The following is a 27,272-nucleotide window of genomic DNA, read 5'->3' on the forward strand; positions in this document are numbered from 1 at the left end:
TGTGCCCATGGTCCTGGACCAGGAGGAACGATTTACGAACCCTCCTCAGGGTGGAGGTTCGGAGGCCTTTACTGGCCAACGGTCGAAAGGCCGTAACACGGGCAAGGGGAAGGCTTCGTCGGAGAAGTCTTCTGAGAAGATGTCCGTTAGTGACCGTGAGAAACTGAAGGCAGAGAGGACCTGTAATGATTGTGGCGAGAAAGGCCACTACTAGAGGCAGTGTCCCAAGCGGAAGACCGAGAAGGGTGAAGACTCCTCAGCAATCATGAAGACTCCGGCTTTTGTGCACCTGGAGGTGATGGACACCGATGCTTCATTTTCTTCTGGCAGGGAGGAGATTGGAGGACTCTCCGCAACGGATACTCGGGAGTGGATTCTCGATAGTGGTGCTTCCAGGCACATGACTCCTTCCCATTCCGGTTTACAGGATCTCTGCAAGCTTTCTGGTCATATTCTTACTGGGGATACGTCCACTATCCCAGTTCATAGTGAGGGCAGGATGGAGATAGTTCCCGATGGCAGAGGGGGGAAGCATTCCTCCCGGGTGTTGTATGTTCCGGCACTTGGTTTTCATCTGTTGTCAGTGCATCAGGTTTGCAAGACTGGCGTACGGGTGGAGTTTGATGAGCATTTTGTTGCTCTTCGGGACAAAGCAACAGGCCAAGTGGTTTGGGAAGGTGGAGTGGAGAATGGAGTTTACAGGCTTTCAGCACTCTCTCTCCCAGGTCCTCAGGATTGTGATGGGTGCCAGTCTGGTAATGGCTACTCAAGTGTGGATACGCTGCAGGTACAGGCTTTCCGAGACCAGATGGTGGATAGCTTGCCAGTAGATGGCAGCAGTTGGCAGGAACTTTCCAGTACTGATGTTGGTAGTTCTTGTGTTCGTGAGTCAGAGGAAGCTGAACAGGTCACTTATGCTCTGATGTCTCGTAGTGTTCGGGACATAGAACTTCCAGTAGTTGAGGATGTTCTTTCCACGGGGACCTTTCGGAAAGCCAGGCAAGTGGCAGGTGCTTACTTGCAGAAGGAGGTGGTTTCTCCAGGCTTTGTGGTTCCGGAGTCAGAGGGGGTGGTTGATAGGTTTCATCAGGTTTCCAGGACTTGCTTGTGCACCGTAACAGGTGTTGATCCTTGTGAGCAGTGTGATGTGTCTGTGACTCAGAAGCTGTATGGTTCATTGATCTGGTTGATGGACACCGGATTGGACGGGAGCTTCCTGATGAGGCAGTTGAGCTCTTGGTTGCAGATGTCTCTTTGTGAGGCAGGATTGCGTTTCCTGTGGTTTCTGCAGCATGCGAAGGATCATGGACTCTTGTACACAGGAGGGGGATTGTTGGATGGAGTCCGACTCCGCGGTTGGAGTGACTCGGTTTGGGGAGGAAATCCGGACACGAGGAGATCTACTTATGCCCCAGGAGCAGTTTTACGGAGCAGGAGGAGGTTACATTGCAGGTTTGGGCTTCCACTGGAGGAACCCATGGTCATCCCGAGGCACTTTGTTCGTGAACAGATCGTTGCTGATGACATCTTGCTGGAGTTCTGTTTGACGGAGGACAGTACGGTGGACCTCTTCACGAAGTCGCTCTCTCAGGACTTGCTCAGGCGGCACCCCAGCTCCCAGTGGTTGGTTACACAGCCAGGAGCTGAGAGGGGGTGTTAGAAGTCATCTCCTGTCTAGTTTTATACACCAGGGCCTTTGTTGTGGGTGTGCCCGCCCTTATGAGGTGTTTTCCCATTTTTCCCCACTCTCCGCATTTTTCCCCTATTTTTTTCCCATTTTTCTGAGGCTTGGGAGGGCTGCCAGAGGGTGCCAAGAGCAGTACAGTGCTGGCCGATTGGATGTTTATCAGTTGTGGGCACTCTTGCTGCTGGCCGACTGGTTTTGATCAGTTTTGGGCACCAGATTGCTGGCCGACTGCATTTATGCAGTCGTGGACCTTTTTATCAGTCGTGGGCTTTTCCTTATGCTGGCCGACTGCCCTCTAGGGGGGTATATATAGGTCCTCAGCCCCCATACCTCATTTGTATCATTCCTCGGGATCTTCTTGTGTATATAGAGCAGAGTTACACGCCTACATTTGTCTCTCTCTTGTGCTGTTTTTCTGCCTGCGTTTTTCCTTTTGCTCTTGTGTTCCCAGATTTGGTCATCATCTCCGCTGCGTATTCTGATAGCATACAGGGCTACAACAGCCAGTCGTGGACCAACAACAGTTGGTTTACAGGCTGGGCAGCAGTAGAAACAAAAGCGCTGATATTTAGTGCTTATTTAGCATTATTTGTCCACACAGCATCTGGCCGACGGCATTCCACTGACCGACCAACATCCTCGGACCATATATAAGCAACGCATTCTATTCAACATTATTCAGCCATCATCAAATCAGTCCTACAACATTTCTTAGCAGGTCAAGTGTGCCTACAACCACCGGCTCCCTTGTCAATACTTTCAGTAGTATTCTCAAGGCTCTCCATGAAGAGCATCTTCAGCATTCAGCCAGCATATGTGCATCCCTCGGTTTTGGGATTGCATAGTGGTCATTGAAGAGCAATTCAAAGGAGCTTGCACAACATCTGGATCAGCCTGCGTTCGGTCTACTTCATCCTTGCGTTTGCCAGTCCTAAGTCATCATTCATATTCATTGTAAAAGTTCTCCAAAGAAATATATTCAGTGGGTAATACTGAGTGGACTACTATCTGCTTTCTTTCTCTTCTCTTCTCTCTAAAAGTGGAATCGCTTAGACTCACGGGTATAAAGAAGGCTTTGTTGCGCGTTACGACAATGAACGAAATTAGGACCAAATAAAACCTTAAGATGGAAAAACGGGGGCTGTTTTGAAAACAGTGAAGAAGATCACCTAAAAGAAACTCCATAGAAGATTACTACATAATTCTTGGTACAATGGAAAGATTTAGATGATTCAGATTCAACTTGGCAGAGTGATGAAGATCTACAACAGTACCCGGAATTACTTCAAGAGTTCTTTCAATAACGACAATTACTTATATAACCCTGGATCTTATTTTAAATGGGAGGAATGTGACGATTTGTGACTAATCTCTCCTAATCTCTCTTATTTACAATCTAATCCCGATTATTAGTGAAGAGACACTATTCAAAGGTTGTGTCCCGTCGCAAGGGTTATTGTGAAGAGGCATGTCTTATCCAAAGGATATGACCCTTCCCCCTTGACACACACTTGTTCGCCTAAAAGACATAACTCTTTGATCAAGAGCCACACCCTTGCATTTAGGATGTGACTCTTCACTCGTACCTCTTTGGGCCCTATTTAAGAATGCCCCCCCCCCCCCCCCCCCCCCCCCCCCCCCCCCCCCCCCCCCCCCCGTCTCAATAATATCATTAGACTAGAAAGTCCTTACAGCGTGGGTAGTTTCTTTTCTTCGAGAATGTGCCATGCCTGTGAGTTGTTCTCGTTGATAGAACTCCTCTTTGCGTTTGGCTAAGAACGCATGCTTTTTCTGACAGTAAGGCGGTGGGAGGCTCTCTGCATTTCTCGGACAGAGATTTGCCCACATGCTTGCTCCTGTGGGAGGTGAAGCCGTGTGTTCTTGCATTCATCATCAAACCACCCATTTTGTGGCTGTAAATGGAGCAGGTGGTGTGAGGGAAACTGGCCTGGGCTGATTCAAAATGATGGAAGAGCATCATGTTGTGAGGGTGGAGATGGGCGATGTGAGATCAAGATTGGAAAGGCGGCGAGATAAGTGATCCTCATAGACAAAATGGAGGTCGTTGGTGAAAATGAATGCGGGTGAAAGTAGATATGCGGGGATGGGTGGCAAGGATGTGCAGGAGATGGTGAAAGGGAGGTATGCGTGATCAGCCCCGATAGGTGGTGGGGGGATGGTGTGAAGTTCTGGATGTGTTGCATAAGAGCAGGAGACCTCATCAAGTAGGCCAACTTGGTGGCATAATTTTTCTTAAAAAAAAAAAAACAAGTCTTTTGGAGCAGTCAACCAAGGAAGAGAAACCAAATCATGAAGAATAGCATATTCATCCTGAACATGAGCATTTAAGGAAAATCAGCCCAGGGCTTACTATTGTAGGAGATTTCAGCAATTTGGAGAGGATCACTTGATGGATTTATTGCTTTGTCATAGATAGCTCACTATGTTATTTAGTTTTCAGTAAATCTAGTAGAATTCTTTGTAAATGTTTGAGCTTAATTGAGATCTTTAATATAGAGTAGGTTAGGTTGGGAGAATGAGGTCTTCCAATATCATTCTCTATCCTCTCCGATCTTAGTCCAGATATGGAGATGCTTTGAGATCGTTAACAATAAAAACTGGTTTGGGATCCTCACAGGTTCTGGAATATCTTCAAAATAGTATGCCGAATAACTTCAGGTTCATATTAGTGATCGGAATAGTATGCTAAATAACTTCAGGCGGTTCTCTTTTCTTATTAGTATATTTCCAACTAAAACAATCCTTCTTTCAAAAAGTCAATCGAATCCTTTTTTCTTCTGGATTCAGATCATTAACAATAAAAACTGGTTTGCAATCCTCACAGGTTCTGGAATATTGGCTTCCTTGACCTCTGCTGGTTCATCATATGATACTCCTTAACATTTAAGTTTAAGTCAAACAACAGGTGTCCAAAGAAGGACCCCACTTGCCAACTTTTCCTCCAACAATACCATCTCATTTTTGTTTACTGAGCATTGTTTTCACCAAGTTTTCTGATAGTTTGCTTTGTGACTCATTGTGAGCACGTACAAAAAAAATCTCCAAATACATCAAAGACTTCCTTAGTTTCCAAAGGATGAAGGCCTACTAGCCATCATTATTGATACCCAAAAGTTGTTGAGAGGGGTAGGAGAAGTAAAAGATCTAGTTACTATCGAAAAGTGGTTATGTTTTCCAGACAGAAGATCTGAAGTATACCAGATTGAGGTGTGGATAATTTAGGCGGAGTGTTGTCGCCAGCACTCCACTCTTCTTTTCCAAGATAAGCAGGATGGGAGCATCCTCAAATGCATGTGCCATGGCTTCCTGAGGACACGTATAGGGTAGAACAGGGCAATTATGGTTTAGCAGTCCGTAATGAGCCCTCACAGAATGAATGTGATCGAGGAGTGACTGTGAGGGTAGGTTAGGGTTTGCATGCAAGGTGGATGTAGGTGCATGCCCATGAGGGGTAGCATGCCTCCATAACGGCTTGGAGGCACATTGCCTATGAGATTGTATTTGGGGCTTCCTCTATACATTATGTCATCTTCTGGGTGATGGTTATAGAATGATGCTCCATGCTGCCAAGTCTCTGAAATCTCTGGTGTGGTGCTAGTTTTTCTCTTATATGATGATCCTGGGAGTGAGTGTCGTGGGTTTCGTGTGCTCTATGCTACCATGTCTAAGAAAGAGGTGAGGAGTGTCTCTGTGGTATCTCCATTCACTTATTTATACAGGCCCCAGGCGCTATTCATTATCCTGCTTTTAATAGGCAATTTCTTATTTATGTTAATCTTGCATGATCCATAGCGTGATAACCATACCCCACAGACAATCCATGCCAATGACGTTGCACCTTAAAGGGGCTAGGAGGAGGGAAGGGCCCCTCCATTTTTGCCCTGGAGAGGTGGACGAGCCGAACAACAGGTTTGGGCCTTTTGGGAGGGGTGCTATTCCATACCCCCGAGCCCTCATTTGCCATGAACTCCTATCAGCAGCCTTGCAGCTTCCTTAGTAGATTTGACATCAAGGTGTCCAAATCAGCCTTGAATTCGGCAGACTTGCAGCATATCTTCGGGGCCTTGCAGCCTGATGGAGAAGAATATATTTTTTGTTCCATTCCTAGGTAACTCTGTATAGTTTTCAGCTTTTGCCTTGTACTTTCCTTCTCATATCAGTACCGCAAAGGAAAGGGTGGGTGCTGGCCATCAGGAGTGACTTATGCATAGTTGTTACGAGGCGCGCCTCTAACAGTTCGAGGCTTACGACTGCCTTATTTTTTATTTATTTTTTGCTGGTTTGAGTCTTTAGACGGGGGCTTTAAGGGCCCAAGGCAGCCCCTCTCACACACACTCTCTCTCCCTCATTCTCTCCCTCCCTCACTTTCTCAAGACCCAAAGTTCAAAGTTCAAACACACTAGGATGATGATGTTTTTTATACCCACTTTTGGAGCTCTCTATACTCTACCGGTTCATTTCAGTTCATTTCATTTTACTTTGTACCCTTGAATCTTGATGATGTATCCGGATAATGAGGAATCAGGATGGACTATTTTGGTCTCATAGGTCATTTTGGCCATTTGCAGACTTTCACACACTCTCTCTCTCCCTCTCTCATACACACCCTCTCTCTCCCTCCCTCAAGGGCTCATACATACACACCCTGGTCTCTCTCTCTCTCAACTTTCACTATATATATTATATCTATCTATCACTATATATATATATATATATATAAATATAACAGACGCCTCTAACACACCTCTTAACGTCTCTAAAAAATACGAGTCTTTCGAGGCGTGTACCATACCCGCCTCGTACCAAACGCCTCTGACGCCTCTAACAACCTTGGACTTATGCCTCTTGCCATAGATCATGTTTAATAAGTTTCTAAGTTGAAGCATTGGCACAGTTGGAATGTTTGGGTTGCTCTATGTTATCATTTGTGAACACTTCAGAAGTAAGACCTTTGATTTTTTCATCAAGCAGGCTTGCCATCTTAGCGTTCTAACCTTTTTGTTACTTGTTTCACTTTGTAGGTTCGACTTTGTTGCACCCAGCAGCCTATTTACAGATAGTAATTCATATACCACCTTGGAGATTCTCTTTTCAACATTAATTTTTATCCATTGAGAAAAAAATATTGATAACAAAAATTTAGAAAAGATTACAATGGGTGTTTTCCAGAACCCAAGCCATGGATGGATACGTTGCAAGTGATTCAACGGCTTATTGTGGAAGAAAGCTCACGTGCATCATTGTTCAAGTTTATCGCTGATCCTCCCACAACCAGCCTACAACGTTTGAAGGTGAGAAGTTGATTTACATTCTCCAGAATACTGTAGCCTTGTCTTTTGTCTACATTGCTAGCAGGTTTTTTTTGCCTTTTCCATTAGTGTGCGTATAGAGGATGAGAAGGGGTGTGATGGTGTGTCAAAATACCGGCTTCACAACGTGTAGTGTTTGAGTGTGGTGGCTTGCTTTTTCTTCCCGTTCTACTTAAATTGTTGCGTTTTCTCGGAAAAGCTTTGGCATCATTGTTATCACACCCCCTGATGGCGCGTCTGTGTCAGCTTCACAATGAATATTGTGGCAAATCCTTTTGAAAGAGAGACAATAAGGATGTTTGGTAAAGTAGCAAATTTTCATGTATTCTCCCCCCCTTGGAAATTTGCATGGTAGTTCCCTAATACCCAAGCTTGTTGAAAAGTAGTAATTTTTCCTTGGCGAAGCTTGATGAGAGAGATACTGTGAAACACAAGCGAAGCCAAGTGAGAAACTGTAAACCTTCTTTTGTCTGCATCACCAGCCCAATCTGAATCTGATGAAGTAAGCAACTTGTATTGCAATCCATGCTGTAAAGTAATCTTTAGATATCTAGACAAATCACCAAATCTAGATATCTACTTAGTACTTTACAGTAGTTGATTAGGTTCACATTGCCACATTTACATATGTAATATTCTTTCGAATCCCCCCTCAATGAAAATGTGAGTTAAAAATCATGTATTCTCCTCCCTTGAAATTTTCTGGGTATTTCCCTCATACCCAAAGCTTGTCGAAAAGTAGTAAATTTATCCTTGGAGAGGCTTCTGGTGAAAATGTTTGTCAGACTATTGCAGAAGGACAATAAATGAGTCTGATTCTTGTATATGTAATTTTTCTCTGATGTAGTGGTAAGAGGACTTCAATATGCTTAGTTCTAGTATGAAAAACTGGATTGCCTGCAATAGCAATAGCACTTTGATTATCAAAAAAGATGGGATTCTATGCCAAAATTTTTGCATCAACTTGCAAAGCTAAATGCATTCTGTAGTACTTGGTTTTCAGCTTCACTTGATAAGAGAGCTATGGTGGGTTATTTCTTACTAATCCATGAATCACAAGCAAAGCCAAGTGAGGAACAAAACACGGTAGTGTCTACATCACCTGCCGAATCTGAATTTGAGTAAGCAAACAAGTATAAATGATCCACTTTCTTGCGGTGCAGACTATATTGTAAAATACCCCATAGATATCTAATTGCTGGCTTAACTTGTGGGCAGCTCATAAATGGGCTAAATGAGCCGATTGCATAGGAAATATTTGGTCTCGTATTGCAAATATAGATTATGCTGCCCACAGCTTGTCTATATAGAGTTCTTTCATCTTCTTTTCTTGAAGCTTCAGACCAGTTTCCATAGGTGTTGCTGCTGGTTTGCAATTTTGTGTGTTCAATTTCAGAAACAGTTCTCTGGCGTACTTTGTTTGGGCACATGAATATACCTTCCTTGGTTTGCCAAAATCGAGTTTCAAAAGTTTCTCTGCATTTCTGTGCAGATAACCTTCCACCCTCGTTTTTGTGTAAGAGGTGAAGCCATGTGGCTTTGCACTCATTTTCATACCATCCATTTTGAAAAGTTGTTAACCGAGAGGGTGTTTGGCCGTGGAGCAAGTAGAGTCATGGATGATGGAGGTGAGCTGTGAAGTGAGGAGGATGAGAGGGGAAGAGAGATCAAGGTCGGCTGTCTAATGAAAAAGATAAGCATCATAAACCGAGTCAAGATCATGTTCAAAGTGAATGCGGGTGAATGCGGAGATGGGGTTGTCGGAAGGTGGAGGTGGGGTTTGGCAGGAGATGATGAACGACAGATATGTGTGGTCCACCCCAATGGGTGGTCGTGGAATGGTGAAGTCCCGGATGTGGTGCATGAAAGCAAGAGACCCATCAAGTAGTCCACTGTGCTGGAGCCTCCTCCGTGTGGAAAGAAGGCGAGGCTTCTAGAAGCGAGTCAACGGGACATGTCGTTGTAAAGTAAGATCTCTTGCGAACCAATGATGCTACAAGAAATAGACCCATTGGAGTCGGAAATGCAGAGATTCTCAGAGAACACTGGACACGTCACTGGATAAGGCAAACACCTTCTGTAGATGGGGGCTGCCTCATCCAGTTTGACCACTGTAAACATCTTGCGAAGGTAGGGTTGGAACAAGACCGCCACTCCATCTGAACCTCATACTTTCCATAAATACAAGTCGTCCGGACCTCTGTATGTAGACTCCCACATGTAACAAACACATGTGCGCATACACTCACACATGCACACGCTCATGCCTGCACACCGCATTATTCTTGTGTTATAATGCCATGGCCTTAAATACCTTAAATACATGTATATCTATTTTGACAATGTGTGTTGCAATTTACAAATCAAGATGCTATTTCTGCTCGCTATGGGTTATTAAAGAGCTTCAATTGCACTTGGACCAGGGTTTGACAACTGGGAGCCTTCCCACGTTTATTGATGTGGGGAATAGCTTTGGGGCACCCGCTATTGTGGAAGACAATATCATCCACCAGGTTGGTGGATACTCGGTTTTTATTTTAGCAAAAAACAAAATATCTAATATTGTACCAAATTACTTGCTAGTATTTGTGGCTTACAGCTTGCAAACAATGGAAAGAAAGTCATCATGATGGGAGATGACACGTGGCTTCAATTATTTCCAACTCAATTCACCCGGACACATCCCTTTCCTTCCTTCAATGTCAAAGATCTACACACTGTATTTTCCTGCACCACTTCTCCTGCTCTCTTTGCTGTATATATATGAGATTTGGACATATTTTCCTTCAACGTGAAATCTTTGCCAGGAGTTTCTGCTTTCAAAGAAAATCTTCTTCTTAGGAATGTGTGTGTGTGTGTGTGTGTGTGTGTATGCACATTTGTGTAATACCTATGGGTGTGCACGCGCGTGCGTGTGTATGTATGCAAGAATGCATGTATATCACATATATGCATGTGTATGTATCATGGCTGAGTTGCTTATTGCCCTTCGATTTTGAGAATGTTAGAGATCAAGAATGGCAGCAAGGAGAATTGGTGGGACTTTAGTATCGTTTCGTTTTTTTTTCCTTTCGAGGTGAAGACTTTGCAGGAGAAACATAGCCCCTCTTGAGAACTAGGGTACCCTTTTTGTGAGACATTAGAAGGCCACCAATGATTGATTGATCCCTGAGCTCCTCAAAAGGGCATTGTTGATCAACTTCATTCCCATGGTAATCAAACTCATACATGGTGGTCACTCAGGCCACTTCAACAAAACACCCAAGCCTGCAAAAGTCTCCTTCATTGCGCCTCCTCTTTCTCTTTGTTTTTTGCCCTCGCCTCCCCTTGTGCTGCCTGTCATCGCCTTTTGCATGCTTCTCATCTCGCGAGCCCTGCCTCTTGCGTTGCCCCCTTTTTCCTCAGCACTGGTGCTTCGCTTCTGGGTTGTTCTTCATTGGCAAGAGTAGGCGCCTCTTGTCTTTGCCTTCCAAGAGGACTCCATGGCTGCTCCGTCATCCCTGACTGAGGCCGCTGTCCCTTGCCTATTTTCAGAGGTGGACCTCCAGTTCTTAGCTTCGACAATATCCTCCGTCATGGCCTCTTCTTTGGTTTGCAAAATCATAGGGAGCTGCCGCATGTGGACATATCCGGGATTTTCTCTAGGCAGCCCTTATCGGCGAGCCCATAAAAATCACCGGCATTCATTTTCTTGGGTTTGGCTACCCTCAGGTTGAGTTTGATTCACCGGCAGCGTCTGCTTGTGTGATGCAGCGAAGTCTCGCGATATGTAGCGCTCAGGTGCTCTTCGCGAGATGGCACCATGGCTTCGACCTTGCATCGCCTCTGAAAGGAGTATCATCCTCTGATTCGATTGATTGGACGGTTGATAGGGCAGGTTTTGGAGTCCCCACAGACGGCCGCTTCATTGGTGGCCAGGACAGCAGGCATCCTGGCCATCAGAGTTTGCATTGCTTCCCCGGAGGATCTCCCGCAGGTCACATCGCGCTTCCAGCCTCAAGGGCAACCATTTTTTTTAGCATGTAGAGTACGTCGGTCTCCCCAGCTAGTGTTTCATTTGCAGGCAGAATATAAGCTTGACTTGGACAAGTACCTGTGATAAACAATGTAGAACAAACGCTAGGTACAATAGTATTGGCCACATGTTTGGGAAGTTGAGGTGGGACTTGACATTTTTCAGTAGTCCTCCCAAAAACACATTCACAAGAGCTTACCTTCGCGAGCTACAACTGTGGTGGGGATCTGTCTGATGGCTTACTCGAGCACAATGCTTCAAGAGCTCCACACTTCTGTGGGCAGCCACCTTGCTCAGCCCTGCCCTGCAGAGAAAGCCCCCCTGAGCCCCGCCCGAGGCCTCAGCAGGAGCGCTCGACGAGAGGAGGAGATGTAGGACTCGAGCCCATGGCGGAGGTTCCTGACCAGATCCTGGCGGCCAGCTTCCCTCCCAGGCTCAACAGGAGGAGGGCTTTAGCCGTTGGCAGACAGTCCATCGCCCTAGGTGGTGGACGTTGGTCTCCCCGGCTAGTGTCTTTTGCAGGCAGAATATAAGCTTGACTTGGACAAGTACCTATGATGAACTATGTAGAACAAACGCTAGGTACAGTAGTAATGGCCACATGTTTGGAAGTTGATGTGGGACTTGACAATTTCCGGTAGTCCTCAAGCTTGGATTTTGTTATGTCATTTTCGGTCACTCCGAAAACCACATTCACAAGAGCTTACCTTCGTGAGCTACAACTCTGGTGGGGGATCTTTCTAATGGCTTATTCGAGCACAATGCTTCAAGAGCTCCACACCTCCCTGGGTAGCCACCTTGCTCAGTCCTGCCCTTGGCGTCAGGCCCGCAGAGAAAACTCCCCTGACCCTCACCCGAGGCCTCAGCAGGAGCGCTCGACGAGAGCAGGAGATGCAGGACTCGAGCCCATGGTGGAGGTTCTTGACCAGATCCCGGTGGCCCGACCAGATCCTAGTGGCTAGCCTCCATCCCAGGCTCAACAGGAGGAGGGCTTTAGCCGTTGGCAGATAGTCCATCGCCCTAGGTGGCGGACGTTGGTCTCCCCGGCTAGTGTTTCTTTTGTGGGCAGAATATAAGCTTGACTTGGACAAGTACCTATGATGAACGATGTAGACCAAACGCTAGGTACAATAGTATTGGCCACATGTTTGGGAAGTTGAGGTGGGACTTGAAAATTTTCAGTAGACCTCAAGCTTGGATTTTGTTATGGCTCATTTTCGGTCACCCCCAAAAACACATTCACAAGAGCTTACCTTTGCAAGCTACAACTATGGTGGGGGATCTTTCTGATGGCTTACTCGAGCACACCGCTTCAAGAGCTCCACACCTCCGTGGTGGGCAGCCACCTTGCTCAGTCTTGCCCTCCATGTCAGGCCCGTAGAGGAGCACCCCCCCCCCCCCCCCCCCCACCCTACACCCCCGCCTGAGGCCTCAGCAAGAGCGCTCAACGAGAGCAAGAGATGCAGGAACTGAGCCCATGGCGGAGGTTCGTGACCAGCCAATCTCAGCGGCCCAGCCTCCCTCCCAGGATCAGCAGGAGGAGGGCTTTAGCCGTTGGGAGATAGTCCATCCCCCTAGGTGGCACCGTCGCCCGCCTCCCTAGGAGCGCTGCTAGTACACCTCTCCAGGGAGGTGGCCTCCCTTGAGGTAACGATGCTCATTGGCAATGGTTATGAGCATTTAGTTCCTGACAAGGAGATGGATGATGTGGTGACCCTTGCGTTGTCCAGGAGATTCTTTTAGATTTTGGCTCGTCGTCCGAGTTTCTGGAGCGCCCGTTGTTGAGATCCTCCCTCCTCCTGTTGTGATTTCCCCCACCCCCTCTTCCGTGGTTCCTCCCTTCTCTCCCCTCCTTCATTGGTCCTCTCCCTCCTCCCCCTCTGCTCCCCCCCCTCCCTCAACTTGCCCAGTCCATTCCCTGTGCCCCCTCGACCCCCAACAGAGCTAGTAGCCCGACCCCCTCCCTCAGCTTCCCCGGTCCAATCCCGGGCGCCCCCCTGCTACTCCTGACCCCCCCCCCCCCCCCCACACACACACACACCAAAGCCAGAAGCCCAGCCCGGCCAGGTGACGGATTTATCAGTTTTCAGATCCTGTGGAGATGACCATTGTAGCCTCCTTGATGATTGCCCACTTCCTCCCACCCACCCCACCCCAGCCCCCATGCACCCCCCCCCCCCCCCAAAGAAAAAAAAAGCAATCATGGGGGCGCCTATGGACTAAGGTCTTCTTAGATGCCTGCTAGTTGAGGCGGGAGTTGCAATGGATGGAGCACAGAGCAGGGCCAGAGCTTAGTGGAGCTTTATGGAGGATAGGATCAGGGATCACCTGGCCCACATCCGGCACTTCCCCAGGGTGCAATGGGTTGTTGCAGCTAGGGTTGGGGAAGACCATGTGGGTTTCCTCAACATTTATGCCCCCAATAGGGTGGCGGGGCGGACTGAGTTCTGGACCAGGTGAGAGAGGCACTTCCCGAGGTAGATTTTTGGTGCTCATGTGGAGACTTTAACATGCTGGAGGACCCACAGGACAGGAAGGAAGGTGGCTTGGATACTATCACAGGGAGAGAGTACACAGCCTGGGAGGAGCTGGTCCGCTCCCGCCTCTCGTGCATTGACAGATTTTATATGGATGAGTGGGCATGCAGCAGAGGTGGTTTGATTGGTATTCTCACAGGCACCACGTTATCAGACCATTTGCTAGTTGTCCTTCTGGGGGACACATGGAGACTAGAGCGTCAAACAAAGTGTTCGCATACCTGATTACTTGGTCCATGACCCAGAGATCGTTAGAAGAGTGGAGTAGATTTGGGAGTCCCTTGCTTTCAGTATGGGAGAGGCGGCCGCAGCACTCGACTGTGGTATGGAGGAGATTAGCACACTTTTATAGAGCGCAGCGCAGGATAGACTCACCATGTTCACAGATCAGGAGAGGAGTCTTCGCAGGGGCCTAGCCTCCCTCCAGCGACTTCAAGAGTAGACCCCAGACAGCTCATGGGTGGAGTCCCAGTTGGCAAAGAGATCCGATCGATCGAGGAGAGGGTGGAATATGAGCACCATGCCAGGGCCTCCTATTGGACTCAGGTAGGGGTCAAGGTCACTCGTGATTTCTTTGAGACTGCAGGCCCTCACCATTGTCGAGATTGAATTCGGAGGTTAAGGGGCCCAGACGGCACCATTGAGGCAGATCCCCTCCATGTTCAGGCCATAGCCACAGGCTTTTTTAGAGATCTCCTTTCAACAGATGCCCTCACCCTGCAGGTGGAGGCAACCAAGAAGAGAGTTTGGCAGCATACAGGGGAGGTGGTCCAGGCCCTCTTGTGCTCCCCCTTCTCTTTGAAAGAAAGAGCATCACAGGTTGTAGGCCCAAAGCACAAACTGTAGAAGGCTGGAAACAGTTGATTATTGCTGAAAATGAGCATGAGGGAAGCCGGTAAATGCTTACAAGCATAAGGGACTGTTGCTACAGCCAATGACCTCCAGCAGATATGCAAGAATGAGATGAAAAGTGAGGGGAAGGGTGAGAACCCTTGTGTATCCCTCCACAGAGCTGGTTGGCTAGCTGTAGCAGGCTGACAACTGTCCAGTAGCGTAAAAGGCTATAAAATACCTAAAATATGGTAGAAAAATCCCAAATAATATCTCTAAATATGCCAATGCAGGGTCTCATAAAATGACCAGTACAAGCATGAAAAAAGGTGTAGTAGACCCTCTGGAGATGATATATTCCAACACCTCCTCTTCAACGCCAGAGGGGCGGTCCAATACCAGCACGCTGAAATAACACCTCCAAAGTAGCTCTCGGAAGTGGTTTGGTGAAGAGATCAGTCACGTTGTCCTTGGTAGAACAGTAGGCCAGCTGAAGAAGTCCCAACTTGATCCAGTCATGTGCAAAATGATAATGCACCTCAATATGCGTGGATCGTTCGTGTAGCACAGGATTCTGAGCTAGAGCAATAGCACTCTGAGAATTTGAGATGATGGTAACCGGGGAAGTGTCGGCACAGCACAAATGCTCCAGAATTTGATGAATCCAAAGTGCCTCAATGGAGGAGAGAAGGTAGGATTTGTACTCGGCCTCGATGCAACAGTCCTGTGCTTCTGAGACTTCCAAGAAACCAATCCAGTACCAAGCAGGAAGCAATGTCCAGAAGTAGACCACCGAGTATCAATGCAGTCTGCCCAATCAAAATCTGTGAAATCAACCAAAACAGCACCATAGGAATAGGTGATGCCATAATCTGAAGTACCTCGAAGATAACAAAGAACTGTCAAGGCTGCCTACCAATGAGACCTTTGAGCAGTTGATGAGAATCGACTGAGAACATGGATAGCATAGGAGATATCTGGATGGATGTTGGCAAGGTAAAGCAATGAGCCAACAATCTACCGGTACTTTGTGGAATCCACCAAGGGTGTATCATAAACCAGGAGGTTGCTCAACATAAACTTCCTCCTCTAAATCTCCATTCAGAAAAGCGGATTTGACATCCACTTAGAACATGGGCCATTTGAAGTGTGCAGCCAGAGGCAAAACGATCCTGATGGTGGTATACTTGGCTGTAGGAGCAAATGTCTCATCAAAGTCTTCACTTGCCTTCTGAGAATATCCTTGAGCAACAAGGCGGGCTTTGTACTAATCCAAAGTACCATCTGCATGACACTTGACTTTGAAAATCCATTTCACACCAATCACACGATGATATAAAGGTCGTGGCACCAAAGATCAAGTGTGATTCCTCTCAATAGAGGACATCTCTGCTTCCATGGCTTGTCGCCACTGCGGCTCTGAAAGAGCCTCCTCTGGACTCTCAGGCTCATCGATCTCCTGGAGAGAACTCATGAGAGCATAATTCACTGTGTGATGAGATGTGGAAGCCCGAGATGAACGATGAGGTCCATGGGTGGTGGTAGAGATCTGGTTGTGGAGCTGTGCATTAGTGAGACCAGAATCTCTAAAGAGTTGCTGAACCCACCGAGGTAGGCCAACCTTTCTCTCAAAGCGTGAAGAAGAAGAAGATCCAGTTGTAGTAGAGGACTCATTCGATGCTGCTGGGAGAGGTGATGAAGTAAGCAGTGGTGGGGGTAACCCACCGAGGTAGGCCAACCTTTCTCTCAAAGCGTGAAGAAGAAGAAGATCCAGTTGTAGTAGAGGACTCATTCGATGCTGCTGGGAGAGGTGATGAAGTAAGGAGTGGTGGGGGTAATCCTAGAGTCAAAGCAGGACTCGAGGGACTGGGAGTTGTGGAAGCTGGTGCAACAGGAATTGGTGGCTGTAAAGGAGCAGCTGGCACCGGAGTTGCAAGAGGAGGAGGAGCTGGATGTGGAAGAGGTATAAGATTACTAACATCCGTTGGGAATGGATCATCCCAAAAATGTGTAGATGCATCAGGTGGAGAGGATTCAATCCCAAACATGAAAGAAAGGGCATCACCACAGGTTGTAGGCCCAAAGCACAAACTGAAGAAGGCTGGAAACAGTTGATTATTGTTGAAAATGAGCACGAGGGAAGCCCATAGGTGCTTACAAGCATAAGAGAATGTTGCTACAGACAATGACTTGCAGCACGTATGCAAGAATGAGATGAAAAGTGACGGGAAGGGTGAGCACCCTTATATATCCCTCCAGAGAACTGGTTGGCAAGCTGCAGCAAGCTGACAGCTGTCCAATAGCGTAAAATGCCTAAAAAATGGTTAAAAATGCCTAAATAATATTTGCTAAATATGCCAATGTAGGGTCTCATAAAATGACCAGTACAAGCATGAAAAAGGTGTATGTAGACCCTTTGGAGATGATATATTCCAACACCTCCTCTTCAGCACCAGAGGGGTGGTCCAATACCAGCACGCTGAAGTAACACCTCCAAAGTAGCTCTCGGAAGTGGTTTGGTAAAGAGATCAGCCACATGTCCTTGGTAGAATAGTAGGCCAGTCGAAGAAGTCCCAACTTTAGCCAGTCGTGTACAAAACGATAATGCACCTCAATATGCTTGGATCATCCTGGTATCACAGGATTCTGAGCGAGAGCAATAGCACTCTGAGAATTCGAGAACATGGTAACTGGGTAAGTGTCAGCACATCACAAATGCTCCAGAATCTGATGAATCCGAAGTGCCTCAATAGAGGAGAGAAGGTAGGATTCAGGCCTAGAAGGCCCTGAGGTAGAATTTGGAGAAGGAACAACTGTAGAGAAATCTATGGAAGCCATGTTTTGCTAGCAGATAATCCTCCTCTGACTCAGGTAGTCCGCTCACAACCTGCTAAGCACCATCGCTGCAGTGCGTAGGAGTGTGGAGAAGAAACGGCAGCAAAGAAATCTCTGAGAGCCCTGTCCTCTGACAATAAACCCCCTTTGCAGCAAGAGGGCTGTAAAAAAAAAAAAACAGCAAATAGCCTCCTCCAAGCTATGCATAGCAAGAGGAGAGAAAAAAGTAAGGGATGGAGGGTGGTAAAAGAGAAATAAAGAAAGCAAATCTCTTGTCCTCAGCACCTAGAAGAGAGCATCAGTCTCCAACAGCAAAAACGCAACAGTCCTAGGCTACAAATGCAAAAAACGCAGCCAAAATGCACTAGAAACCTCTACTCCTAGAGAGAAAACGTAGCACTTTCTTGCCTGTAGATCATCGTTTGGCTTTGATACCATGAAAGAAAGAGCATCACAGGTTGTAGGCCCAAAGCACAAACTATAGAAGGCTGGAAACAATTGATTATTATAGAAAATGAGTACAAGGGAAGCCCGTAGGTGCTTTTGTGGAGGGAAAAGGTGGGGAAGAGAGGGCTTTGGGCAGCATCCATGGAAACTATACATTATGATAAGAGAGGTCATAAGAGCCTATTGCTACAGCCAATGACCTGCAGCAGATATGCAAGAATGAGATGAAAAGTGAGGGGAAGGGTGAGCATCCTTATATATTCCTCCAGAGAACTGGTCGGCTAGCTGTAGCAGGCCGACAGTTGGCCAATAGCATAAAATGCCATAAAATGTCTAAAAAATGGTAAAAAAGTGCCTAAATAATATCTACTAAATATGCCAATGCAGGGTCTCATAAAACGACCAGTACAAGCATGAAAAAGGTGTATGTAGACCCTTTGGAGATGATATATTCCAACAAAACAAGCTCTCATCAAACTGAGCATCACTGGAAATGATGATGTCATCAACCTTTGGATCCTAGAAGCGTTACCCTTTGGATCTCAGACTATAGCCTGTGAAGATCATCCTCTTTGACTTTGGTGCGAGTGTGGTCCTCTTCTGATGCGGGACATGCACATAAGTAACACAATCGAAAACACGTAGATCAGAAGCAGAAGGCTTGTGTCCTGTAAAAGCCTTCTCCGGGGTCATCCCCTCAACTGCTTAAATGAGAGAGCGGTTAATGAGATAAACTGAGTTAGCCACAGCTTCACCCTAGAAAGCAGGAGGGAGACTTGCATGATGCAACGAACAACGAGCCATCTCTTTTACGTCCAGTTCTTCCGTTCCACAACTCCATTCTGCTGAGGAGTGTAAGGAACTGTGGTCTATTGGTGAATGCCCTTCGACGCAAGGAAGTTATCAAACCGTATAAACTCGCCACCATTATTAGTTCAGAGAAAAGAAACTGTACCGCTAGACTGATTTTCCACCATCACGATCCAAGTCTTGAAACTGGCAAAAGCATCTGACTTGCGAGCCAAAAAACATATCGAGACTTTGCCAGTGAAATCATCCACAAGAAGAAGAAAATATCGAGCCCCTTAAAGAGACTCAACCTCCATGGGTCCAGCAAGATCTGCATGTATAAGCTCCAGTCTTCGGGTTGCTCGATGAGTGGCCTCCTTTGGAAACGCATTTCGATGATGCTTGCCCATCATGCAAGATGAGCAAATGTGTGAAAGAGACCTGAGCTGAGGTAGTCCGTTGACAACCTGCTGAGAATGGAACTTCTGTAAGGCAGCAATGGGTACATTACGAAGTGAGAATGCCATAGAACCAAAGCCATCAAGGGGAAGAAAAGCTGATGAATATGTGAGTCAGTGCGAGGGATCTCGGAGGAAAAGTTAGACCCCCTTCATGGACTCCATTGGCAACAACCAAGAGAGTCTTCGTGTTGATCACTTCAATGACCTCATCATCAAAGTACACACCAAGTTCCTTCTGAGAAGCTTTGTATACAGAAAACAGATTTTTGGAAATCTGTGGAACATGTAAAACATCATGTAAGGTGGAAGAAACATTACCAACATTGGTGACAGGAAGCAAATAGTTGTCACCGATATGAACTGAAGAAGAGAGAGTCTGGTAGTCCTCCAAGATATGGGCTTGATTAGTCATGTGGGCAGAAGCACCACTATCACCAACCCATTCCACAGCTTCAGGTGTGTCACTGACCTCTTCTGGAGAAGTCATTGCTATGATCATGAGGAGTGAATCCTCTGAAGAAGTAGATGAATCTGTGACTGCCATGTATGCAACTTTGTCCTTGCCTTTGTCTTTGGTGTTGTCCTTGTCAAATGTTTTGGAAGCATCCTGGGCTTTATACTTGGCTTTGGCTGCTCGAGAGTCATCACGACGAGCAAAGCAACTGAATGGGAGAGATAATTAGGGTTAGAGATTCATGTGGGAGACATACACAGAGAGAACAAGGGAGAGAGAGAGAGAGTTGTGGGGATAAGTCAACTCATGGGAATGAGTGTGTGACTCCCCTATCACACATGTATATTGCACTAGTACACATAGTGCACTTAGTACATTAAAAGTACTAAGTGTACTATGTACTATAACTTATGGGCTTGTACACACTATAAGGGTGGGCATAATGCCTTTACCCCAACAACCTCCCACTTAGAGGCAAAGTGCCCTTAAGTAAAGGAAAAGAAAAAATCAGCATGTACATGATAATATACAAGGCCATATCAAGGCTGAAACTGGCCTCATCCAATGCCCATTAAGTGTCTGCAATGAGCAAACCGCTCTGGAGGCAAACTCTTTGTCAACAGATCAGCCGGGTTGTCATCCGTATGAATCTTAACAAGCTGAATTTGCTTGTTCTCTATCACCTCTCTGATGAAGTGATACTTCACATCCACATGCTTCGTCTTTGCATGAAAGACAGGGTTCTTTGCCAACTGGATGGCACTCTGACTCACACAATGCAACAATGGAATATCCCCTGTATAGCCCAAATTAACCACTAACCGAGATAGCCATAATGCCTCCTTGCAAGCCTCTGTGGCTGCAATATACTCGGCCTCTGTAGTAGATAAGGCAGTGCACTTCTGCATCCTTGATATCCATGACACAGCACCTCCTGTGAATGTAAACACATAACCGGTAGTAGACTTCCGGTTATCTGGATGACCGGCATAATCCGAATCCGTGTAACCATGCACTAATGCATCCTGTTTGCCAAAACAAATGCACATATCCTGTGTGCCCTTCAGGTATCTCATGACACCTTTCACTGCTTCCCAATGCTTCTTGCCAGGGTTGGCCATGTATCTAGAAACCACTCCCACTGCAAATGCAATGTCCGGCCTAGTAGCAACCATGGCATACATGAGACTGCCACAAGCTGAAGCATACGGAATCTTGGCCATATCAGCCCTGTCTCTATCTGACTGTGGGCTGTCCATAGCACTGAGTTTCACATATGGAGGCAAAGGAGTACTAGTCTTCTTCCCCCCGTCCATATTGAACCTTTGCAAAACTTTGCCAATATATTCCTTCTGAGACAAATACAACACATGCTGATTTCTGTCCCGAAGTATCCGCATACCCAAAATGTGATTTGCATCACCCAAATCCTTCATATCAAAGGTTTGATGCAGCCTCTTCTTCAAGGCATCCATCTCTTTACGAGATTTTCCAGCAATCAACATATCATCAACATACAAGATGAGGATCAATAGACTGCCATCCAAAGCTTTCTTGGTGTACAAGCAGTGATCTATGTCACTTCTCTTGAAATCCTGTGATTTCATGAATGTATCAAATTTATGATACCATTCCCTTGGTGCCTGTTTGAGCCCATAAAGACTCTTTTTCAGCTTGCATACAAGCTTCTCCTTTCCACTTACTGCATAACCCTCTGGCTGTTGCATATATATCTCCTCATGGAGATCACCGTGAAGAAAAGCAGTCTTCACATCCATCTGAATCAAGTCCAGATCATCATGAGCAACCAAAGCTAATACAGCTAAGTGTGGTCATTTTGACCCCACTGGAGAGAAGATCTCATCAAAGTCCACACCATATTCCTGCTTGAAGCCCTTAGCCACTAACCTGGCTTTGTACCTTGGCTTTGCATCAGGTGCAACTTTGAGCCTGTAAACCCACTTGCATGGCAAAACCTTATTGCCTGCAGGCAAATGCACCAACTTCCATGTTCCATTTTTGTGCAGAGAATCCATCTCTGACTTCATGGCACGCTCCCATAGAGCCTTGTCTGCCCTCTGTAAAGCCTCTTTATAACATGAGGGCTCCCCACAGTCAGTGAGCATCATGTAGTCAACCCCTGGAACAAACCTGTCAGGGGCTCTGGAGGGTCTAGTGGACCTCCGTACCCAATGACCATCATTTGCAGGTTGCTGTCCAGCCTGCATATCACCCATTGGTGGCTCCTGTTCCATGCCATAAGGCTGAAAAATCATGCCCGGTATATCCTCTAACTGTGGTATATCCATAGGGATATCTTCTGCCATCTCTGGCTGTCCATTTGGACCATTTTCAGCACCATTTAAGGGCTGGTTTTCTTGCTGTAATGGCTGATTTACAGCCCTTTGTTGTTGTCCATGATGTCCATCATCATCAAAAATGACTCTGCCAGGCTCCTGTTGCCTTGCAGGCTCCTTATACATGCATGTTTCATCAAAAATGACATCATTGCTGCGTATGATCTTTCTATTCATGGGATCCCAAAGTCTATACCCCATTTCACCTCTGTCACCATATCCTAGGAATATGCATTTGTGAGACTTAGGATCAAGTTTGGTGCGCATTTCCCTGCGTATGTGCACGTACGCAACGCAACCAAACACTCTCAAGTGCTTGTATGACGGAGGCTTCCCTGTCCATACTTCTTCTGGCACTTTCCCACCAAGCCTCGTGTTAGGTGACCTGTTTATAAGGTGAACGGCTGTCATAACAGCTTCAGCCCAAAAACCATGAGGTAATGCAGCATGTGACAACATAGAACGGACCTTCTCCTGAATGGTCCTGTTCATCCTCTCTGCTGTCCCGTTTTGTGGAGGATCATAAGGAGTAGAGAGCTCCCTCTTGATGCCTTTAGCATCACAAAAGTCCTGAAACTGTTTGGACGTATACTCTCCACCATTGTCGGAACGCAAAGCCTTCAGTGTTTTGCCAGTTTGATTCTCAACATGAGCAACAAACTTCTGAAACACTGAGAATGTATCACTCTTCAAACAAAGAGGATAAACCCACACCTTGCGTGTGGCATCATCAATAAAAGACACACAATATTTTGCCCCTCCCAAAGAAAGCTGAGGCATCTCACATACATTTGTATGCACAAGCTCTAACTGAGCATCTTTCTGTCCAAGAGCTTTCTTGTGGGGGCACTGGAGTTGCCTGCCATATATACAATGCTCACAAAACTGAAAACCTGAAAACTTTAGAGAAGGCAAGTAACCAAAACGAGACAATTGCTCCATTCCTTTGACACTCATGTGTCCCAACCGGCTATGCCACATAGAAATTTCCGGCAGCTCGGTTGCATTTACATTAGAATGGTGACAAACACCTGCATGCATGAAGTAAAGAGTATCCACCTTAGAGCCTCTGGCAACAACCAGTGAGCCCTTACTAATTTTCCACTTTCCACGACCAAATGTGGTAACATAATCAGCATCATCAAGCTGTCCAGTAGAAAGCAGGTTCTTCTTGATCTCAGGCACATGCCTGACATCATGGAGCATAAGCTGTGAGCCATCTGAAAACACAAGCCTCACATCACCTCTGCCAAGAATCTTGCATGCATGATTATCACCCAAATAAACTACTCCTTCATTGCCAGCAGTATACCTGACAAACAAGTCTCTGCAACCTGTGACATGAAAGGAGGCACCTGAATCAATGATCCATGAGTGCATACCATGACCATCTCCTGTAAGAAGTGAATGGGCATCAAGTGAAGACGTGAATAGGACCTCATCCTCACTGTCACTTGCATGTGACACATTGATTTCTTCAATCTTGACTCCACTTTTGCCCTTTGGCTTTACATCTTTGGCTTCATCTTTGTCATTGTCTTTGCCTTTTCCCTTTTCCTTTTGATCATTTTTCCATTTGTAGCATTGCTTTTTGATGTGTCCCTTCTTGCCACAATAATGGCATTCCAAGTCCCTTTTGGAGCGAGACTTGCTCCTTCCCCGTTCTTGGCTTTTACCCCTTTGCTGGGATCTCCCACGTGCATTCATTGCATTGGACTTTCCAACAGAGTTGTTTTTCTTAGTTCATCTCTTCTTGAAGAAGAGCACCCTCAACATCTGCATATGACAGCATAGCATTCGAATTGCTAGTGGCTGTCCTGAATGTGTCCCAACTCTCTGGCAAAGTGCATAAGAGAAAAGTGGCTTTGAACTCATCGTCCATTGCCAACTTTTGATTTATAACTTGGCTGACAATACCATTAAACTCATTTAGATGGGCTGCCATGGACGCCCCTTCCTTCATCTAAAGACCTATGAGTTTCTTCAACCAATACACTTTGCTTGAGGCACTTTGCTGGGCATACAAGTCCTGCAATCTCTGCCACATTCCCCAAGCTGTCTTCTCTTCACGAATGCTGAAAAGTAAAGAGTCTGACACAGACAACATGATAGTAGATCTTGCCAGCTCATCCATATCTTCCCACTCTTCAGCAGTAAGAGAAGCGGGCTTTACACCCCTTTCTTTGATAGGCTTGTGCTGCTTCTTCTGGAGCAACACATTATAGCATTGGGTTTGCCAAATATCATAGTTATGTGAGCCTTAAAGCTTTTTGATGTGAAGCAATGAAGAGCTCTCACCTGTGGTTGCCATAGCAATATGCAACCTGTCAATGCCTGACTCCCTGCAAAATGTGCAAACACTGCACCAAAGGCACACAAAGTGCTCACAGTTGTTCTCCCAAGCTTTATCTCCCACTGCGGAAGCACGAATGCAACTTTACTCCCACTGTATGTGATGAAATCACCAAAATCTGGTTGCTGCAGATTTAGGACAGCACCTTAAATGTGCTCTGTTCCCCTTCCAAAGTACTGTACAGCAGTACCAAGTGCTCACCAATGATGTACCAAACCTGTACCGGCAAGTACAGCAGCTGAAATTGAGACTTTTCCTCACTCAAATCAATGTGCAGCCATGCCAAAACTTGTACAAAGCTGTACCAAATCTGTACCAGCAGGTACAGTAGCAATAAATGCTCTCCTGGCTGTCCAAATGAGTGAAAATCAGACTTTTACAGTCCCGAACACTGCATACAACAGTCCCGAACAGAAATTGGGCAAAAGCCCCTTGACTGCAAGCTGATTTCTGAGGATTCAAGGTATAAATGTCTTGCCTGCTGCTTTGCCAAGCTCAACAAGCATAAAATCTTGAAAAGCCCCTTGATTTAAGATCAATTGCTGATCATACATGGTATATTGACGCACATGAAGGCATCCAAAGTCTTCACAGTACTTCCCCCTGGCCACATATACATCCAATACATGAAAGCCCCTTGATTTACAGGCACATTGAGTGCTTGACAGGCATCAACACATTGCCCAAAGCATCAAATACGAGTGCCTGCATGCAAATCAATCCAATCGGCACAAAAGCCCCTTATTTGCACTGCAATTTGCTGCAATTTTGCCCAAATGTGCGATTTCTCACATCATGCAGCATGTATGAATGCTTAATTGCACAATTACATCAAGAGCCCCAAATTTCGACATCCAATTTCCTGCAAATTGATCCTGATTGTGACCAATGTCACCCAATTTTGCCAATTTTGCTCAAAATTGAGCAATTGGGCACCTGTACCTGCTCAATTGATTGAATTGATAAGAAATTCCCAAAATTGAAGGCAAATACCTCTTAATTTTTTGAATTTCTCTGATCTGCAAGCTGAATTTCTTTGTGTTGATGCTGTTGCAGAAAGGGGGGGGGGCTTCTTGCTGATGTTGCTGAATCGGGAGTTGCTTGTGTTGATGCTTATGCGCTTGCAGAGCTGTACGGATGGCTAGGCTGCCCTCTGCGCTGCCTGGTTGGGCAGCATGGCTCTCCTCGTTACTCCAGCTTCTGCAGGTTACTACAGTGCTTACGCTCCTTATCGCAACCAGCCATCCTATGCTATCGACCGACGGAGCTCTTACGCCTTGCCTGCACCGGAACCGCACATCGCTCCCAGCTGATGGTCGACGGCGATATTGTTGAAGGTTCGCCCCCTTCCTGGTGCGCCACCCAACGCTTGAAAGCCTTCGCCTAGTGGCTCGCTACGCGATTAGCGACCAACGCCTTGCGTGTTCGCTTGTTGTATTGACGCTCGGTGGGTTTACGCCGTCTAACGCCCAACGCTCACGTATTGCTGCCCAGCGCTGCCACCTAGTCGACCTGTTTGCTGGCCGCGTTTAGCTCCTCACCTGCTGCGAGCGCTGCTGCAACTGTGACACTGCCTACGACTTGGTTTGCCCTGTTTTGCACAGGGCAGCTTCACATGTGCTTTAGCACCTACAAGAGATTCTGCCCACGCAGCACACACAGGCGACCAGTTCTGATGCAGCACGCAGGTCCGTACAGTACAAGCAGGCTCTGATACCAGTTGAATGGGAGAGATAATTAGGGTTAGAGATTCATGTGGGAGACATACACAGAGAGAACAAGGGAGAGAGAGAGAGTTGTGGGGATAAGTCAACTCATGGGAATGAGTGTGTGACTCCCCTATCACACATGTATATTGCACTAGTACACATAGTGCACTTAGTACATTAAAAGTACTAAGTGTACTATGTACTATAACTTATGGGCTTGTACACACTATAAGGGTGGGCATAATGCCTTTACCCCAACAGCAACGAGTGTCAATATGACCTGTCCCGCCACAGTAATCACATTCATTGCTTTTGTCCTTGAACTTCTTTGAATCTTGTTTACCCTTGCCTTTGCCTTTGTTTTTGTTGTTGTTGTTGGTCATCCCTTTTCCACCTTTGCCTTTGCCCTTGTCAGAGGCAAGAAAAGCAGACTCTGACTTGCCTTTTCCGCGAAGCATGCACTTGTCGTGGAGATAACTCATGACTTTCCTCAAAAGGGAGGAGAGGATCACGGAAATAAATATTATCCTTAAAAGAATCAAAGGAAGCAGACAATTTACCAAGAAGTTTATGGATGGGATTGTTGATGGTGCTCCCGTACTCCTCAAGCTGCAGCTTGATATGGGTGAACTCTCCAATTTTCTCAATCAAGTTATCTGACTCATTGATTGTAAGCTTCTCCAGATTTGACTCCAATTTGGCAATCTTCACTGTCGAAACTCTCCCATGCCTCCTCTGGATCTCTGTCCACTTCTGATGAGCATTACTCCGGGTAGAGACAAACTGTGCCTGTATAGATGGAGTCATGCAGTGGATGATGATAAGACGAGCCCGAGCATCCAATATGCTTCTCAAAGAAGGGTCCACAAAGTGAGGTGTGGAGCTAGCCATCCACACACTGGCTCCTTCCAGCAATAACTGAGTGTAGAAAGACCATGTATGATAGTTGGTTGCTGTAAGCTTCATGGAGTCACTGACTTGGGGAGGATTGTAGGATGGCATATGGGGAGCAAGACCTTTTTTTTTCCGAGAAAAGATCCTTTCATTAGTTATATAAAAACGCCCGTAGGGCTACAAAAGATCTCTCCTGCTCCTAAGAGAGATAGAGCAGCGAATACAGCATGGCAGCCCGGGAGACTCTCCCTAGGTGCTGCAAAATACAAGCATCAGTACAAAGAACTGAGCGGCTAAATCATACAATAGGGGGGGGGGAAGAGCCAAACAGGTGGCCTGTAGTGCCAACGGGGGGATCCCGTGTGTAAGGTGTAGAAAGGGCCACAGCGCCAAGTGGTGTGAAAGGCCTGGCGCCGTAAGATCGCCTCATCCGAGTCTCCCCGGATGCGGTCGTACTATCCTCGCAGGGTGTGGATCAACTCCTGCCAAATCCCCCGTACAGTCTTTGCTGGTGGCTCCAATCTCCCCTCAAAGGCCGTAAAGCACCGGGCCCTCCAGGTGAACCAGATGGTG

At 46.5% G+C, this 27,272-nt stretch overlaps 1 protein-coding gene across 1 annotated transcript in view; it reads left to right on the forward strand.

Annotated features, from left to right (window-relative positions):
• LOC147635242 (Alkaline-phosphatase-like family protein) overlaps nucleotides 1-27,272 on the forward strand; it is a 122,320-nt gene that overhangs the window by 23,229 nt on the left and 71,819 nt on the right. Inside the window, exons 2-5 of the mRNA XM_086802461.1 lie at nucleotides 6,730-6,767; nucleotides 6,878-6,999; nucleotides 9,441-9,530; nucleotides 9,617-9,736. Of these exons, the coding sequence (XP_086658587.1) occupies nucleotides 6,730-6,767; nucleotides 6,878-6,999; nucleotides 9,441-9,530; nucleotides 9,617-9,736 (370 nt within the window). The remainder of the gene's footprint in view (nucleotides 1-6,729; nucleotides 6,768-6,877; nucleotides 7,000-9,440; nucleotides 9,531-9,616; nucleotides 9,737-27,272) is intronic.

This window comes from Cibotium barometz, chromosome 9, assembly GCF_041138505.1.
Source record: "Cibotium barometz isolate CiBa-2024 chromosome 9, ASM4113850v1, whole genome shotgun sequence".
NCBI classification, from domain to species: domain Eukaryota; kingdom Viridiplantae; phylum Streptophyta; class Polypodiopsida; order Cyatheales; family Cibotiaceae; genus Cibotium; species Cibotium barometz.